We start from the raw sequence: 14259 nt of genomic DNA, 5'->3' as shown, positions 1-14259 counted from the left end.
GATGCAGGGCCTGACACCACATAGGTAATCAAACCTCGGGGCTGGATTCAAATCCATGCACTTAGCAGGTGCTGAGTTCTACTGTAAAGTGCTGGCCGCTCTGTCTGATGTATCCTTTGTCCCCAGAAAGCCATCTCTGTCCTGGAGATGGAGAACGGCTACTGGTGGTGCAGGAGGAAGAAGCAGCGGGCAGGTGTGAGACTGACAGTTGGCACCAGGCCGGACGGTCGCCCCGACGAGCGCTGGTGCTTCAGGTGAGTGGAGAGGCTGGGGGGGCGGCCTGGGGACCTTGCTGAAAACCAGGCGACAGCGGCTAGGAGTCAGGTCTGGTGGGAAAGGCAGGGCCTCGGAGCACCAGGGGACTGCGCCCTGGACAGGCGAGGTCAGCGATGCTGGATCTCATAGGCCCGGCCTCCACTGCCTGCTCTTCCGGTCTGGTCACCTTCCTGGCCCCCTGACTGAAACTGGAGGTCCCTCCCCAGTGGTCCCTGACCGACTCCTTCTGCCCTGAGATGGGGCACAGTTAGGAGGCCAAGAAGCCAGAGGCATCCTCGGGTTAGAGCATGCTAAGCTTCCCCTGGCTGGTCTGCCCTGCCCTCCCAACGCCCCCGTCCTGACCACGGAGGCTACAACCCTTCCATGGAGAGCAGACGCTCCCATGGGGGCGGGAACCTGGTGACAAGTGCACGGCCAGCAACACACTTTCCTGAGGTAGCAGCCAAGCAAGGGCGGCGGGTCTTAGTCACGTGGAGTAGCCGTGAAAGGGCCCCAGAACCTGGGAACACACAGATCCAGCTGATCTAGACTCCTCTCTGGATGCTGGGGGCAACCCAGGTCGCCGTGAGCAGCCAGAGGGGACAGACGCCTGTTCCCCCCTGTGGGCGCCTGGCCGGGGCGGCAGTCTGAGAGCCGGGAGGACAGGGCTCGCGGGGGCTGCTGGGTGGCCCAGCGTCCTGCGGAGAGAAGCCCCGTCCGCCTCCCGGTCCTGGCGTGCACCCCTGGGGGCCCTCTCCTGGGGCAGAGCGCGCTGCCTCCTCGGTCTCCGGGAGCCTCACAGCTGCGCTGTGGCCCGCAGGGTAGAGGAGGTGAACTGGGCTGCGTGGGAGCAGACGCTGCCCACGGTGCGCGAGGAGCCCGCGGGGCCAGGCGGCCCTGGTGAGTAGCTGTGGAGTGAGTGCGTGCGTGCGTGCGTGTGTGTGTGTGTGTGTGTGTGTAAAGGGTTTGCCCCTTGAAGCGGCGCTTCCCCCTCCTCCCGCACCCCCCTCACCGTTGCCTGGGAAACCGGCTCTTGGGCACCCTCCCCTCCCTCCTCCTCCCGGCCTGGGCGGAGCGGCCAGCAGGGGGACAAGTCAGGGAGGCCCCCCAGCCCCGTGGCTCCGCCCCTGACAGGCCGGCCTCGCTGCCGCCACACCGCTGAGAGGCCACTTCCTCCGCCTTTGCCCCCGTCAGGCCCGCGCCCCCTCCATTCTAGGGTGGCGCTGGCCCCCTCCACCCCGACTCCTTCGTCCCCCTCCACGGCCGGCAGGCGCCCACCTCAAGTCTTCGTCCCCCCTCCTCTCCTCCCTCGTGCCCTTTCCCACCCCTCCACTTGCCGTGGCCACCCGAGACCCTGTCCGTGGAGTCTCCTCCGGCCGCCCAGGCTCCTGGGTCCCTGACCGCGGCCCTCACTAAGCGACAGCTTTCCTGCGCACCCGTCTTTGTGTCGCCCTTCCTCCGAGTCCTGCCGTCCCATCCCTGCAAGACTCGGAAAGTGCCCTTGTCCCTCATCTTGCCCCAAGCCACCCCGACTCCCTACCCCACCCGCCTGCCGCCGCCTCCAGCTGGACAGCCCCAACAGGAACAGCCCTGGGCTGCCCTGCCGGGGCCTTGTAGTCGGCCCGGCCCAGGCGGGAGGCCTTGCGGGTCTCTCCCCCTGGTGCTGAGGGTCCTCGGGACCTCCGGGTGGCTGAGGTCCAGCCGCCGGGCCCTCTGCCCTGCCCCCCACCTCTCCCACGTCTGCACCAGGGGGGCTGCTCAGCCGGCACCCAGACCCCAGACCAGGCTTTAGGTCCGGGCTCGTCCTACTCCAATCCCTCTTACGTAGACGAAAGCTACACAGCCTCAACACTCACCACCTCCCACTCCCTGGCAGGCCGCCCCCGTGCCCCCGGGGTCAAGGCCCAAAGCCGCTGTCCAGCCCCCTCCCCGCACCTCCCTCCATGTGCCGGCCGGTCCCTCCACAGTGCTCCTCGTCCCTTCCTTTCCTGGGCTCCTGTCTCTGTAAGTGCCCTGCCATCCTCTGGGCGTCCCTGCCCCACCTTCCCCACCGCTGGCGGTGGGGTCTCCTCTCTCCTCTGAGCACCTGACGCTCCCCTCCCTCTGGCTCCTCAGCACATCACCTCGGGTGTGCTGGCTTCTAACACAAAGGCCTGTCACCTGCCGGGACTTTCAGCTCCTGGGAGGAGGTCCCTGACTGGCATCTGGCAGGGGTTCAGGAGGTGCTTGCGGAAGCAGGGAGGCAGGAGAGGGATTGCTGGGGACCCCGAGGCTGCTGTCCCCTGGCATGATGTGGTTTCATGGCTGTGGCTTCCTCCTGTTTCCCTGGTGCCTGCGTCCTGGGGACACTCCCTTCATCCCATTCACAGGCGCCCTGAAGAGCCCAGCCCTGGCCTCCCAGTCCAGCCAGGACAGTGCCGTGGAGGAAGACCATGTGCCCCTCCAGCTCCTTGAGTCCCACTGACGCAGCAGGGGGCCGGGAGGACAGAGCACGGAATGTTTCCAGCCCCACCTACTGGCTCTGGGACCTCAAGGGACTTTGGTGGCAAAAATAAGTAATTTCTTGTGGCTAACTCTCCTGGAAACATTAGTTGAGTAAAGGTACTTGGCCCCAGGACTTCCCTGGTGGCACAGTGGTTAAGAATCTGCCTGCCAATGCAGGGGACACGGGTTTGAGCCCTGGTCCGGGAAGACCCCCCACATGCCACGGAGCAACTGAGACCGTGCGCCCACGTGCTGCAACTACTGAAGCCCGCGTGCTCTAGGGCCCATGCTCTGCAACGAGAAGCCACCGCAATGAGAAGCTCTCGCACCACAACGAAGAGTAGCCCCCGCTCATTGCAACTAGAGAAAAGCCCGCGCACTGCAACAAAGACCCAACACAGCCAAAAGTAAAATAAAAAAGAATTAAAAAACAAAAGGTACTGAGCCGCTGGGCTGGTCGGCGTCTGTATGTCTCTGTGAGCTCACTTCTGTGTCTGGGGCCGGGCTGCTCCCGCCCTCTCCTGGGCACAGGGACCCTCACCTACCGCCCCCCAGCTGCCCTCTTCGGGGTGCAGGCAGCTGGCCGAGGTGCTGTGACTGCTGTCACCGCAGACGCGAGGTGGTGGACGCCAGCAAGCACAGCCGCCTGTCCTTCCTCTCCCACAGCCTCCAGACACCCCTTAAAGCCACCCCAGGACGTCTCTCAAAGCCTTTGAGCTCCTGGGCTTACTTAGTTCAGGCTGTGGATTATTGCCTCCTCTCCCCGCTGGCTTCCTGCGCAGTTCCCACCCTTCCAAGCCAGAGGGACCTTCCTGAGACACAAGGGCAACAAGTTACCCGCGTCTCTGAAGGCTTGAGAGGCTCCCGGCGCCCACGGGGGCCCTAGCTGGCATCCCCAGCCCTCCGCGGTTTTGCAGACGCCTCCCTGCTCTCCTTGGCACTTGCAGTATCCTTCGCGCAGGATGGTGGACCTCGTGTGTGTGTGACTCCTAGGCTTGGCTCTCCCTAGAAGCCTCCCCTCCCTCCATTAAGATGCTACGCTTATTTCTAAAACCAGCTCAAAAACCTCTGTCTCACTATCGCCTTTCCAGTTTTCACCGTTAGAGTAATGTGTGTTCGTTAGGACGTGCGTGCACGGGTTGAATGTTTTTTAAGTGGCAAGAGCCGAGCCTGTTCCCACACTGGGACGGAGGGAGGTTTCGCCGCTGGTGAGACGGGGCACAGCTGGAGGAGTCCCGAGGGAGAGGGGACGGAGGAAGGAGACTGAGGAGGGGGGTCCGAGCGCAGGGGGCTGGAGAGGCTCGTGCAGGGAGAGCAGACGGCACCGCCCCCCAGGGCCAGGAGCAGCTACGGTGTGTGCACGCTTGCTGCGCGCCCAGGCTCTACAGGGTTTCAAGGGCGGGATCGCACGTGATGCGCAGAACCGCCGTCTGTGGCCTCGGTCGCTCCACCTTCCAGAGGAGCAAACGGAAGCTCACAACGGCGAACGCTTCGCTCGGGACCACCCGGCGGCGGGGCGGCAGGGCGGTGAGAAAGCCTCCCAATGGCGGGCGCGCACTGGACCCGCGCACGCGCGCTGGGGCTCGCTGCGCCCCTGTGACCCAGAATTCCACGGCCTCGGAAGAGACCATAGGCTCTGCAGGAGGGGGGAGTCCGGGGGCGGCGCCTGCACCATGAAACGGGCCGGAAGTTCCGTTGAGTCTTTTGCCATGATCCGCCTCCCTTCTGTGAGGGGTGGAATGTTCCGACTCCTTAAGAGGCTGGGACGGGGGAGGCTTTCCCTTTCTACTGTAGATGTTGGGCGGTTGGCGGTGAGTTCCTCTAGGCCGGTCCGCGGGCCGCAAGGGCGAGGGAGCCAGAGCTTTTCTAATTTCTCGAACGATGTCCTCGGGGAGCCTAACTGAAGGGCGGCGGGAGGCTGCGTCCACGCGGGCCTCGGGGCGGGCGCCGTGGCCTTGTGTCCGAGTTTGGGGGCCGAGGCCCGAGCACCGCGTGCGCCTTCGTCCGGCCGGGCAGCCGCCGTCTCGGGACCCCTGACCCCGGGCTCGCCGCTGGGAGCGAGCAACCCCCGAGAGAACTAGGTAAGCGGGGCTGCCTGCACCCTAGGGCGCGGAACGAGGTTCGTAGTGGGGCCGCGAGGGAGGCTTGCTCGACTATCCTGATGATTCCGTAGGAAGTGCCGTCAGATGCGAGGACTGACGACTTCTACGCCTATCCGACCGCAGTCCCTGACACCTGATGCTTTATGTTACTGTAGCTGCCAGAGTCTGCCCTAAATGCACGTCCTAATCCTTGTTTCAGAGGGCAGACACACTCGCTTTTGGAGACGGGAGCAGCATCGCTACCCGAGGTTAAGAGCCAGTTTGGGTAAGGATTAATACGTATTGTAACTTAGCCGTGTCAAGTCTTGCAACCTTAAATGCACTGATAACTGCCTGATATCTTGTCATTGTTGTTGCTTTCATGCGTTTGACATAATTATGCACTGCCTCGTTGCATAACTGCAACGGTTAGGAGGTTGCGGCTCCTAGTTATGTCTAAACCGCATCTGTATTCAGAAGCAGATGCCTTAAGGCGGTTTTAGCCGAAGCCCAGGTCTCTGGGGCGGTACCGTGGTGAGGTGCTTGGCTGCTCTGATGAAATCACTAATAGGAAGTGCCGTCAGAAGCGATAACTGACGATAACCATTCCTGGCTGACTGCAGTCACGCGTCCTCACCAGTAGCTGGTGCCCAGGAGTAAGCTGGTCTGAACTGTGACCCGTGATCTCTCTTCACCCAGGTTGCAAGTTAGTGAAGGGTGGCCAGCGCGTGATCACCGACAGCTGAGGATGGGAGCCCAAGCGCTGGCCTGCTCCGAGGTAAGCTAGCTTTGGGCTCTGGAGAGGTTCGTGGTTGAGGAGGCCTAGCTGTTGAGGTGATTCATGTGAAGTTGCTACTGGACCAGATATGGGCAGTGTCGTCCGGCTGACCTAATACCTTGTGTCGGTGCAGCCCTTGAGCATTATTGAGAGAATATCTGAGAATGATTTTAGTTCGTGATGTCTGGACCAGACTGCAGAGCCCGCCCAGGAGTTCCTTTTGATGTCATGGCTGTATAGTCCTGAGCAAAGTGCTTATCTGCTCTGAGATGCTCTGAAAATTGACAGCCTTAGGTTTGTTTGCAATAACGTGACTGAACGGAGGTTAAAGCAATGGGAACTGCCTCCAGTTGCTTTTGGCATCTGCTCTGTGTCCATGGGTGCCTCATTCATCCCGCCAGGTTTTGAGCACTGAAGAGTGGGGTCGGCGCAGCAGAGTTCTAAAGCGGGCGGCAGTGGCAGCAGCACCGCAGCCCAAGAAGAGGTAAGATTTGGTCTGCACAATGACCACCCCCATGGTAGAATGGATAAGCAGCTAGTTTTGTTGAAATGGATTTGCAGAAAAGGATATCAAATGATGAAATCACCTAAAAAAGCTGGAATTACCGGCAGATTGTGTGGTGGTGAACCTACGGTTTTCTGAAGATATCTTTTAGGCTGTGAATGACTGTTCTTGGAGTATAAAGTAGGATTAACTGATACTTAGTTTCCTTGCAGGCTATGCTGCAGCAGGGGCAGAATTTGAAATCCAAAGGACCAGGGGCGGCCATCAACTTGGACCCTGAAAACCTAGGCTCCCACATTTGGTGTAGAAACACTCACCTTGTACTGAGTATCAGAGGGACATTCTCACCAATGAGAGAGCCAAGAAATGGATTTGGCAACCTTTTTCTGGGACCGCGCGGACTGGCACTTCTGGTGTCATTAAATTCATGAGTGTTCTTGTATCGTCCCTTAACCAAAAGGAGCTTTTGTACTTTTAAATATTGTATAAATGCGTTCTTGGGTGAGAGCCTGAGGTTTTTGAACTGGAAACTTCCAGAAATTTCTATCTCCATGCAGTTAACCATAAACTGTGTAATAAACGTATGGTCTTTGGTATTGGTTCTTACAAATGTGTATTTAAAGAAAAAGTCCAGTTTGATCACTGCTGACATATTAGCGGTCCAGGTGTTAGTACTTGTCACCTTCCCTTAAAGTAGGTCTAAGCTGTTCTCCCCTCTTGAGACTGGGGCAAAAATCCCAAAGCATTTTAAGGCGTCTGTAACACGTGAGGCCAGCCCCTGTCCCTCGGCTCTGTCTGCCCTTCTGCATAGCCTCCCTCTAGCTCCTGAAACTACCCCACACCTGCCCAGACAGCAACAGGCAAGGTCCCACCCTCTGGCTCTTCACCCACCCCCATCTTGCCGCCTTCCGGTGTGAAGGTCTTGGCTACCTTACCTGGCATGAGGCTGGAGGCGTGTCAGGCTGTGCTTCCCTAGCCCTCTGCCATTTGCCTGAAGGGTTCTGGTTCACCAACACTGGGCACCCAGAATGATTTTCTCTAGCTCAAGAATGATTGGTTCCCAGTCTCCCTGGACTTGCTAATTGTGCCTGAAAGGGATGACTTCCCAACCCGTAGGCCTTGGGTAAGGGGAAGGTAGGATGAAAACCTTCTCCCCTTGGGAACCTCCAGTTAATTTTTTTTCCCCTTCTCCCAGTTGTCTTGCTTGGAGGCACCTCATCTGTGTGGTCCTGGGTTTTCGGGAATGTGCTCAAAGTAGCGAGGATTACTCTGGGGACTCCATGGGGAAGGACTTTATGGGAAAATGGTCCTTTTAAAAGGAAGCAAGGCTCACTCTGGCCTGTACCCTAGGAACACTGACGCGTGTGGAGTTCCACTAGTCTGCGGAGGTGCTGTGCGGTTTCTGAGTGGCATGCACTGTCTGCCCCAGGCTTCTAGGATGCCCTAAATAGTGAAGGGTATGGGGGGTGGCTGGTCCCGTGGCTAGGCCTCTGGGGTCACAGGCTGAAGGGTGAGCCTTGTAAATGGAGGCTGAGACCGGGAAGTTGGTCCCAAGGAGCCTGGGCGCCACAAGGAGGAGGCAGGTGCCACAAGGAGGAGGCAGACACCCCTCAGTCCAGATGGGGATGAGGCTCCTGGGGTCTCCGGCAGCCAGTCCCCTGCCCCAGCCTTCAGCCAGGAGCTAGAGATTCCGACCTGCCTTGATCAGGGGCACATCCAGCATCTGGGTATTTGTAATTCAGGACTGGAAAATCCCGGGTTAGATGCAGAGCCGCCACCCACTACACTTCCTTTTCTGGGGGGGAAAGCTCTGACCGTTCACATTAACTCAAGCCTCCAGCATCCCCAGCCCCTACACGGCACCCACAAGTTGGGAAGCTGAGGGTTGGTTCCTCTTGAGCCAGGGATGACTGCTCAGGAGCCGAAAGGCAGATGTGGATTGACAAGGGGGTGATGGAGAGGACCAGAGAGGAATTACAGTCCTCCTTTCCTAGATGCTACCATCTGGCTTCCTGGGTCGGGGGAGGTGCTGCCAGGCCCATTCTGGATGGTGGCCTGCGACCCCGCTGGGAACGCCCGCCCTGCCCCAGCCATCCTACCCCAGCAGGACTCCCTGGAGAGGCCCCCACCTCCCTGTCACGTCTCAGATGCACCTATAGTCTCCCTGCCCTCCTGGTCCCCTCCAGGGTCCTCCTGGCCCACAGTCTCGTCCCGGGCCTCGTCCCCACTGCCCGGGCCCTCGCCCAGCTCCAGGATGGTGGGCAGGTGGCCCTGCTTGGGGGAGCGCTTGCGCAGGCTGAGCAGGAAGGGCTGGGGCAGTGAGAAGATGTCCACGTTGTTGCCCAGGTCGATCCACGTGACGCTGGGGAACTTACTGGGGTCCTTCAGGGCGTCAGTGAGGTCGCGCAGCAGGGCCCGCGTCAGCCGGTTGCCGTTGAGCGCCAGCGTGGTCAGCCGGGGCAGCGTGCTGAGTGCCGGCAGCAGCTGCAGGACCATGTCGTCCGTGAGGCCCGTGAAGCCCAGCTCCACGCTGTCCACCTGCTCCCCGCAGCGCTGCAGGTAGCCGGTCACCCGCTCCAGGTCACGGGGGGTCAGCGGGATGCCAGACAGGTCCACTGTGTTGTCTGGAGGGCTCCCGGCCAGGACTGCCTTGAGGCTGAAGGGGAGACGAGACGGCAGGGTTCAAGCGGGTGGGGCAGGTGTTTCTCCGGAGGCAGCCTCCACTCAGCCCTCTGCCCGCGGGGCAGAAACCAGGGGCCCCGGTCCCCTCGCACTGCCCTCATCTCAGCCTGGTTGCCCAGTGGGCAGCGCCTGGGGATCACAGGGCAAGGCCCAAGTGTTTCTGCAGTGACTAGGGGGACATTCTGGGGCCAACGCCGGGGTCTGCACTGGACTCCTTCCTTCCTACTTTTTTTTTTTTTTAATTATTTATTTTTTATTTTGGCTGCACCGGGTCTTAGTTGCGGCACGCAGGATCTTTCGTTGCGGCAGGCGGGCTTCGTCCCTCATGCGACCCTTAGTTAGTTCCTTAACCTCTGCGCCTCTGTTATTTGCCTGAGAAATGAAGCCAACTGGGTACCACAGGGTTGTCATGTGAAATAATAAACGCAGTCAGAACGGCGCCCTGTGCAGGAGGGTGGCGGACGGCCGAGCTCCCTGCTCCCCCACGGGTGCCACAGATCTCGGAGGCCCCTCCTTCAAGACCATCTTCCCCGCCAGACAGAGGGTCCTTGGGGGGGCCCTCGGGACAGCAGGCGGGGGAGGGCGCAGGGGCCCCGAGCCTGGGTGGGCTGCTGTCCCCCCCCTTCCACTCCCTGCCGCCCGCCACCCCTCGCTCTTCTTTCTCACCACCCGCTCCCTTGCTCGGGGGCCCAGATCTCCCAGCTTCCAGATACCCCAGGCGAGCCCCGAGGCTCCAACCCTGGGAAGGACAGGGCGTTGGACGGGGCTCAGCGCCTGTTACTGGCAGCAGCCCTGGGATCACAGCTTGGGCTCCCGTCGGCCTCACAGGAGGAAGAACAGGCCAAGGGAAGAGCTCGGTAAGAGTCCCAGTGGAGGGAACGCAAGTGCAAAGGCCCTGAGGCTGGCAGCGCTCAGCGTGTCTGTGAACCAGCAGGAAGGCCAGTGTGTGGGTGGGGGCGGGGACGGGGACCATCACTTGGGCCTGAGTGGGTTTCAGTCAGCGGGACGGGGAGGCGTCCGAGCAGTGAGGCTTCTGAACGAAGGATGGACTGAGCGCCCTGGGTGCCGGGGAGACAGGAGGGCCCTGGGCCCCAGCAGAGCTTACCCTCCCGCTTTTCCCGCCTCCAGAACTAGCGCACAAGCAGACAGAACTGCTCTGTCCCCGCATTTGGTCCCTGCCCTCAGCCCACTGGGAGCCCCGTTTGGCGACTTCCTCCCCCAGGGAAGGGCCCCTGAGGATCCATCTCCTCTCCTGCCTTGGGGGGCGGGGGGGGGTGTCCAGCAGAAGGGAGGGGGGCCCAGAGCTCTTCTGCTCGGCGAGGGGGCTGGGCTTCCCCTCCCGTCTGTGGGACCTGGAGGAGGAGGCTCCGGCCCACCTGGAATGCCCACTCTACCTGCCACTTTCCCCCGGCCCCCAGCCCTTCACTTCATCTTCTCCAAGCAGCTCTTGCCTTCTCCCCACGTCCCCGGGACGGGGTGCTGTCCCCTCAACGCCCGGCCCAGCACAGCTGGCTTTGAGCTGCCCTTGTAGGAGGCGGCTGGGCGGCGGCAGGGGAGACCCGCCTCAGGTGACCGCGACTCACCAGGCCTGTGGCTTCCTCTTCACCAGCCCGCGATGGCGCCTCCACTGGGAATGGGGGCTGAGGTGGTAGGTCAGCTGCCGGCACAGCTTCTCCATGGCGCCCAGCGCGTCGCCCTCCTGCAGAGGAAGCCACAGGTCCCTGAGTCGATGGAGCAGGCAGGGAGCCCAGGCCCCCACCTCCAGCTTCCTGCCTCTGCGGGACCAGCACGGCCCCCAGGCCGAGCTGGGGAGGCCTGCTGTGCGGGCCCAAGGTGGCCGCCCTGAGCAGGGAGCAGGGGTTGCAAACTCATCTGCACGATGGTTTTAGTTTCTGTGAATTCGTTGCTATCATTGAAAAACCTGAGATTTCTATACCAGTCTGGATTCCAGGTGATCTGACAGTTGACCCCTTAGCCTGACAAATACCCGCTGGGTACCTCCTAGGTGCCGGGCACTTGCTCTAGAAGCTGGGGATTCAACCACAAGCAAACGTCCTTGCTCGCGTATTCCACACAGCAAAGGGGACAATACTTTACCATGTCTCTTCTGCCCACGTCAACGGTGGGAAAATAAAAGAATGAGGTGTTAAGTGGTTCCCGGCCCAGTTCATTCATCTTCGTTACCTGTCTGGCCCACCAGCATTTGACCTTGAGACCCTGGGTGTTATGGCCTGAATTGTGTCCCCCCAAATTCTTAAATTGAAGTCCTCATCCCCAATACCTCAGAATGCGGCTCTATTTGGAAACTGGGCCTCTAAAGAGTAATTAAGGTAAAATGAGATCACTGCGGTGGGCCCTAATCCTATACGACTGGTGTACTCATGAGACGAGATCAGGACACAGACATGTACAGAGGGGAGACCATATGAGCACACAGGGGGAAGACGGCCGTCTACACGCCAAGGAGAGACGCCTCGGAAGAAACCAACCCTGCCGACGCCTTGATCTTGGACTTCCAGACTCCAGAACTGTGAGGAAATACATTTCTGTTGTTTAAGTGGTATTTTTGTCACGGCAGCCCCAGCAAACAAATACGCTGGGTTAAAGGATGCAGCAGAGAGATTTTAGAGGCTCCAACTCTGTCCCAAGGGGAGTCAATTCAACCAAGAGGAGTCCCCGAGGCCTGGGAGACTGAGTGGCCCAGAGCGTGTGCTCCCACCAGATGGTCCAGTGCCAAGGGCCAAGGCCAGGAAGTGCCAGGCACGGATGCAAACCCACTTGCAGACAGCAACGCGATGTGTTAAGGCCAACCATGAGCCAGGGGCCAGTGCCCAGCAGGGCGCCTGGCACAGAGCGGCTGCTCAGCAAAGGCCGGCTTGATTATTACCACTATCATCAACACTCTGCTAGTGCTGTCCCCCCTCATCTGCTGTTTGGCTTTCCCAGGTTTCAGGTTACCTGTGGTCAACCTCGGTCCGAAAATATCAAGTGGAAACTTCCAGAAATAAACTCAGAAGTTTAAAATTGTGCGCCATTCTGAGTAGCGTGATGAAGTTGCGTGCTGTCCCACTCCCTCCCGCCTGGGACATAAATCATCCCTTTGTACAGTGCATTATCGCTGTATATGTTACCTGCCCTTTAGTATAGGAAAAACAGTGTTTTTAGGGTTTGGTACTATCTGCGGTTTCAGGCATCCCATGAAGGTCTTGGAACGTATCCCAAGGGTCACTGTGCTGGCCGGGGTGAAGGCCAACTTTGAAGGCCAAAGGGAGAAGGGGAGGGGCTGGCACATCTCGAGCTGAGGGTCTGCACCCAGGACCCCTGCATGCTGGAATCACCCAGAGCTTTGGACAACACTGCTGCCTGGGCCACCCCGCAGCGATGGGTGGGCAGCTCGGGCACGGGGACTTTTAACAGCTCCCCTGGTGATTCCCCTGTGCTGCCAGGTGGACACACTTTAAAGACAAGAAGGACCAGTGGGTGGGATGTGGTGGTCTGCCCGGCATCACCCCTGCGACCACCCGGGACAGAACGTGGCCAGTCTCCCACAGCACCCGTTCCAAAGCCGAGGAATGAGCTCCTGGCCCTAAACCTAACCTCCCGCAGGGGTTCCAAGATCAGGGGCCACGGACTCTCCCTCCGCCCTCCGGGCCCGGAAGGAAGAAACAGGAAAAGAGGCGGCAAAGCAGCCGCCGCAGTGCGCCGACACTGCCACCAGGGGGCAGCCGCGCGCAGGGCGAGACCCCCAACCTGAGCCTGTTTCCTCATTTACTAAACAGGGACGGAATATGTGGTCACTTAACAGCGGACCTGAGACCAAACGTGAGCTAATGTCCTCAGAAGTGAGAGCCCCTCCGCTTGTCTGGACTAAAGAAATACAGCTAACCTTTACCGAGTTATATTACCTACTATGCGCTGGGCACTAACTCATAGCCATCCCATGAAACAGGGGCCCCTATAATCCCGCTTGACAAATGCGGGAACGGAGGCACCAAGAAGTGGAGGGGATGGCAGGCCACGCGACGTGGAGGATGGCATCAGGATCCAAACCCTGAAGTCGCTCTGAGGCTGGGCTCTGCTCTGTCCTTGAGGGATGAATCTTTTGCGAAGGTTGGTTCAAGTAGCTTCTATTGTTTGCAACTAGAAAAGCCTCAAGCAAGCCCACCCACGTTTTCCCAACTCCATCACTTTTGGAAGCCCCCTCCAGGCCTCCTCCTACAGGAAGAGCACTAAGCAGGAGTCGCCCAGCGTGGAGGACGAGGAAGGAAGGGGAGGAAGGAGGCGAAGGAGGAGGATGCTGGCCCCTCTCCTCTTACTCAGAAAGCCGTGGGACCCAGCAGCGCTTTTGTGGGACCACACCGCACTCCCAAGCCACAGCTGACTGGTCCAGAGGCGGACCCTGTGGGATTCCCGACTTGGGACAAGACTCCTTGGGGGCTGAACACTGACAAGTCAACTCAGGAGCCCCGGGCAGCCATGAGGTGTGGGTAGGGGGTGGGTGGGGAGTGAGGCCGGGTGGAGCAGAGGGAGGGCGGCAGGTGTCTGTGCTGTTTGGGGTTCTAGTGCCTCTTTCAAGCTTGGCTGCCACCGGGAAGGATTAAGTCCTCTTCCTGGCTCGAGGCAGGCTGCGGGGGCTTCTGTTGCTTGCAACAGAGGAGGCTGCAAGGAGGCTGCGGAATCTGCAGCTTTCCCTCCCACCCGTGGAGAAGGAAGGAGGGGGAGGGGCTGTGGCGCAAGTCGGGTACACTGGGCACCGGCCCAGCGCCGCTGACCGCGGACCTTGGAGAAGACCCTGCCTGAGGGACTCACTGACCCGTCAGGAGAGAGGCCCACGGCAGACCTGCAGGCCCCTCCGGGCCGGGTCACGGTGTCCCTCCAACGCCCCCTGCCGTCTTCAACCCCCCACCCCAAGAACTGCAGCAAGCACAGCCCCGACTGCTCTGCACCCAAGGCTTCCTCACTCGGTCATCAGACACGACTGCCCTGTCTACTGCACCCTGGACGCTGCTCTAGATCCGGAGACTGTGCTGGGTTTTTTGTTCACTCCCCACCCCGTTCTCTGTGCTGGGAAGGCTGAGCTCTTACAGACGGCACCACCTGGCCCTCTTGCTCCTGGCTGTCAGTGGGACTCAGCTAACGGGAGGGAGGTCAGAGGGCAGGAGAGAAAGGCCCAGGATTAACTCTTCTCACTCTCACCCTGCTTTAGCCAGCCTCCAAGTCGGCCCCCACGGACGCTGGCCTCCTGGCAGGGTACAGCCTCCTTCCACACTGCGTTAGGGCTGATTGGGTGATCAATACGCTACGTCAGCAGGGACAGTATGTGACGTCTGAGGCTGGCTCATAGAAGACACTGTGCTCCTCCCTTGCTCTCGGGGATCACCCCCTCTGGGATAAGCCAGCTGCCCTGAAGCGAGGAAGCTCAAGCAGTCCTGTGGACCGGCCACGGGGCTCGGAGCTGAGGCTTCCCACCAGCA

At 60.1% G+C, this 14259-nt stretch overlaps 2 protein-coding genes across 12 annotated transcripts in view; one reads left to right on the top strand and one right to left on the bottom strand.

Annotated features, from left to right (window-relative positions):
• TRPV2 (transient receptor potential cation channel subfamily V member 2) overlaps nt 1–6699 on the top strand; it is a 28994-nt gene extending 22295 nt beyond the window's left edge. For 3 of the 11 annotated variants that reach the window (XM_082374080.1, XM_082374083.1, XM_082374081.1), the window contains 7 exons: nt 127–254; nt 1076–1155; nt 2625–4550; nt 5041–5106; nt 5520–5598; nt 6000–6082; nt 6316–6699. In XM_082374080.1, the coding sequence (XP_082230206.1) occupies nt 127–254; nt 1076–1155; nt 2625–2719 (303 nt within the window). In that variant the 3' untranslated portion in view covers nt 2720–4550; nt 5041–5106; nt 5520–5598; nt 6000–6082; nt 6316–6699. The other 8 variants (XM_082374082.1, XM_082374084.1, XM_082374078.1 and 5 more) reach the window with 6 other exon arrangements.
• LRRC75A (leucine rich repeat containing 75A) overlaps nt 6693–14259 on the bottom strand; it is a 35571-nt gene continuing 28004 nt past the window's right edge. Inside the window, exons 3-4 of the mRNA XM_082374153.1 lie at nt 10369–10484; nt 6693–8759 (exon numbers count right to left, since the gene is read on the bottom strand). Coding sequence (XP_082230279.1) covers nt 8240–8759; nt 10369–10484 — 636 coding nt within the window. The 3' untranslated portion in view covers nt 6693–8239. The remainder of the gene's footprint in view (nt 8760–10368; nt 10485–14259) is intronic.

This window comes from Balaenoptera borealis (genome assembly GCF_965194805.1).
Source record: "Balaenoptera borealis genome assembly, chromosome: 20".
Classification (NCBI taxonomy): Eukaryota; Metazoa; Chordata; class Mammalia; order Artiodactyla; family Balaenopteridae; genus Balaenoptera; species Balaenoptera borealis.
This window is presented reverse-complemented; position numbering and strand designations above follow the sequence as displayed.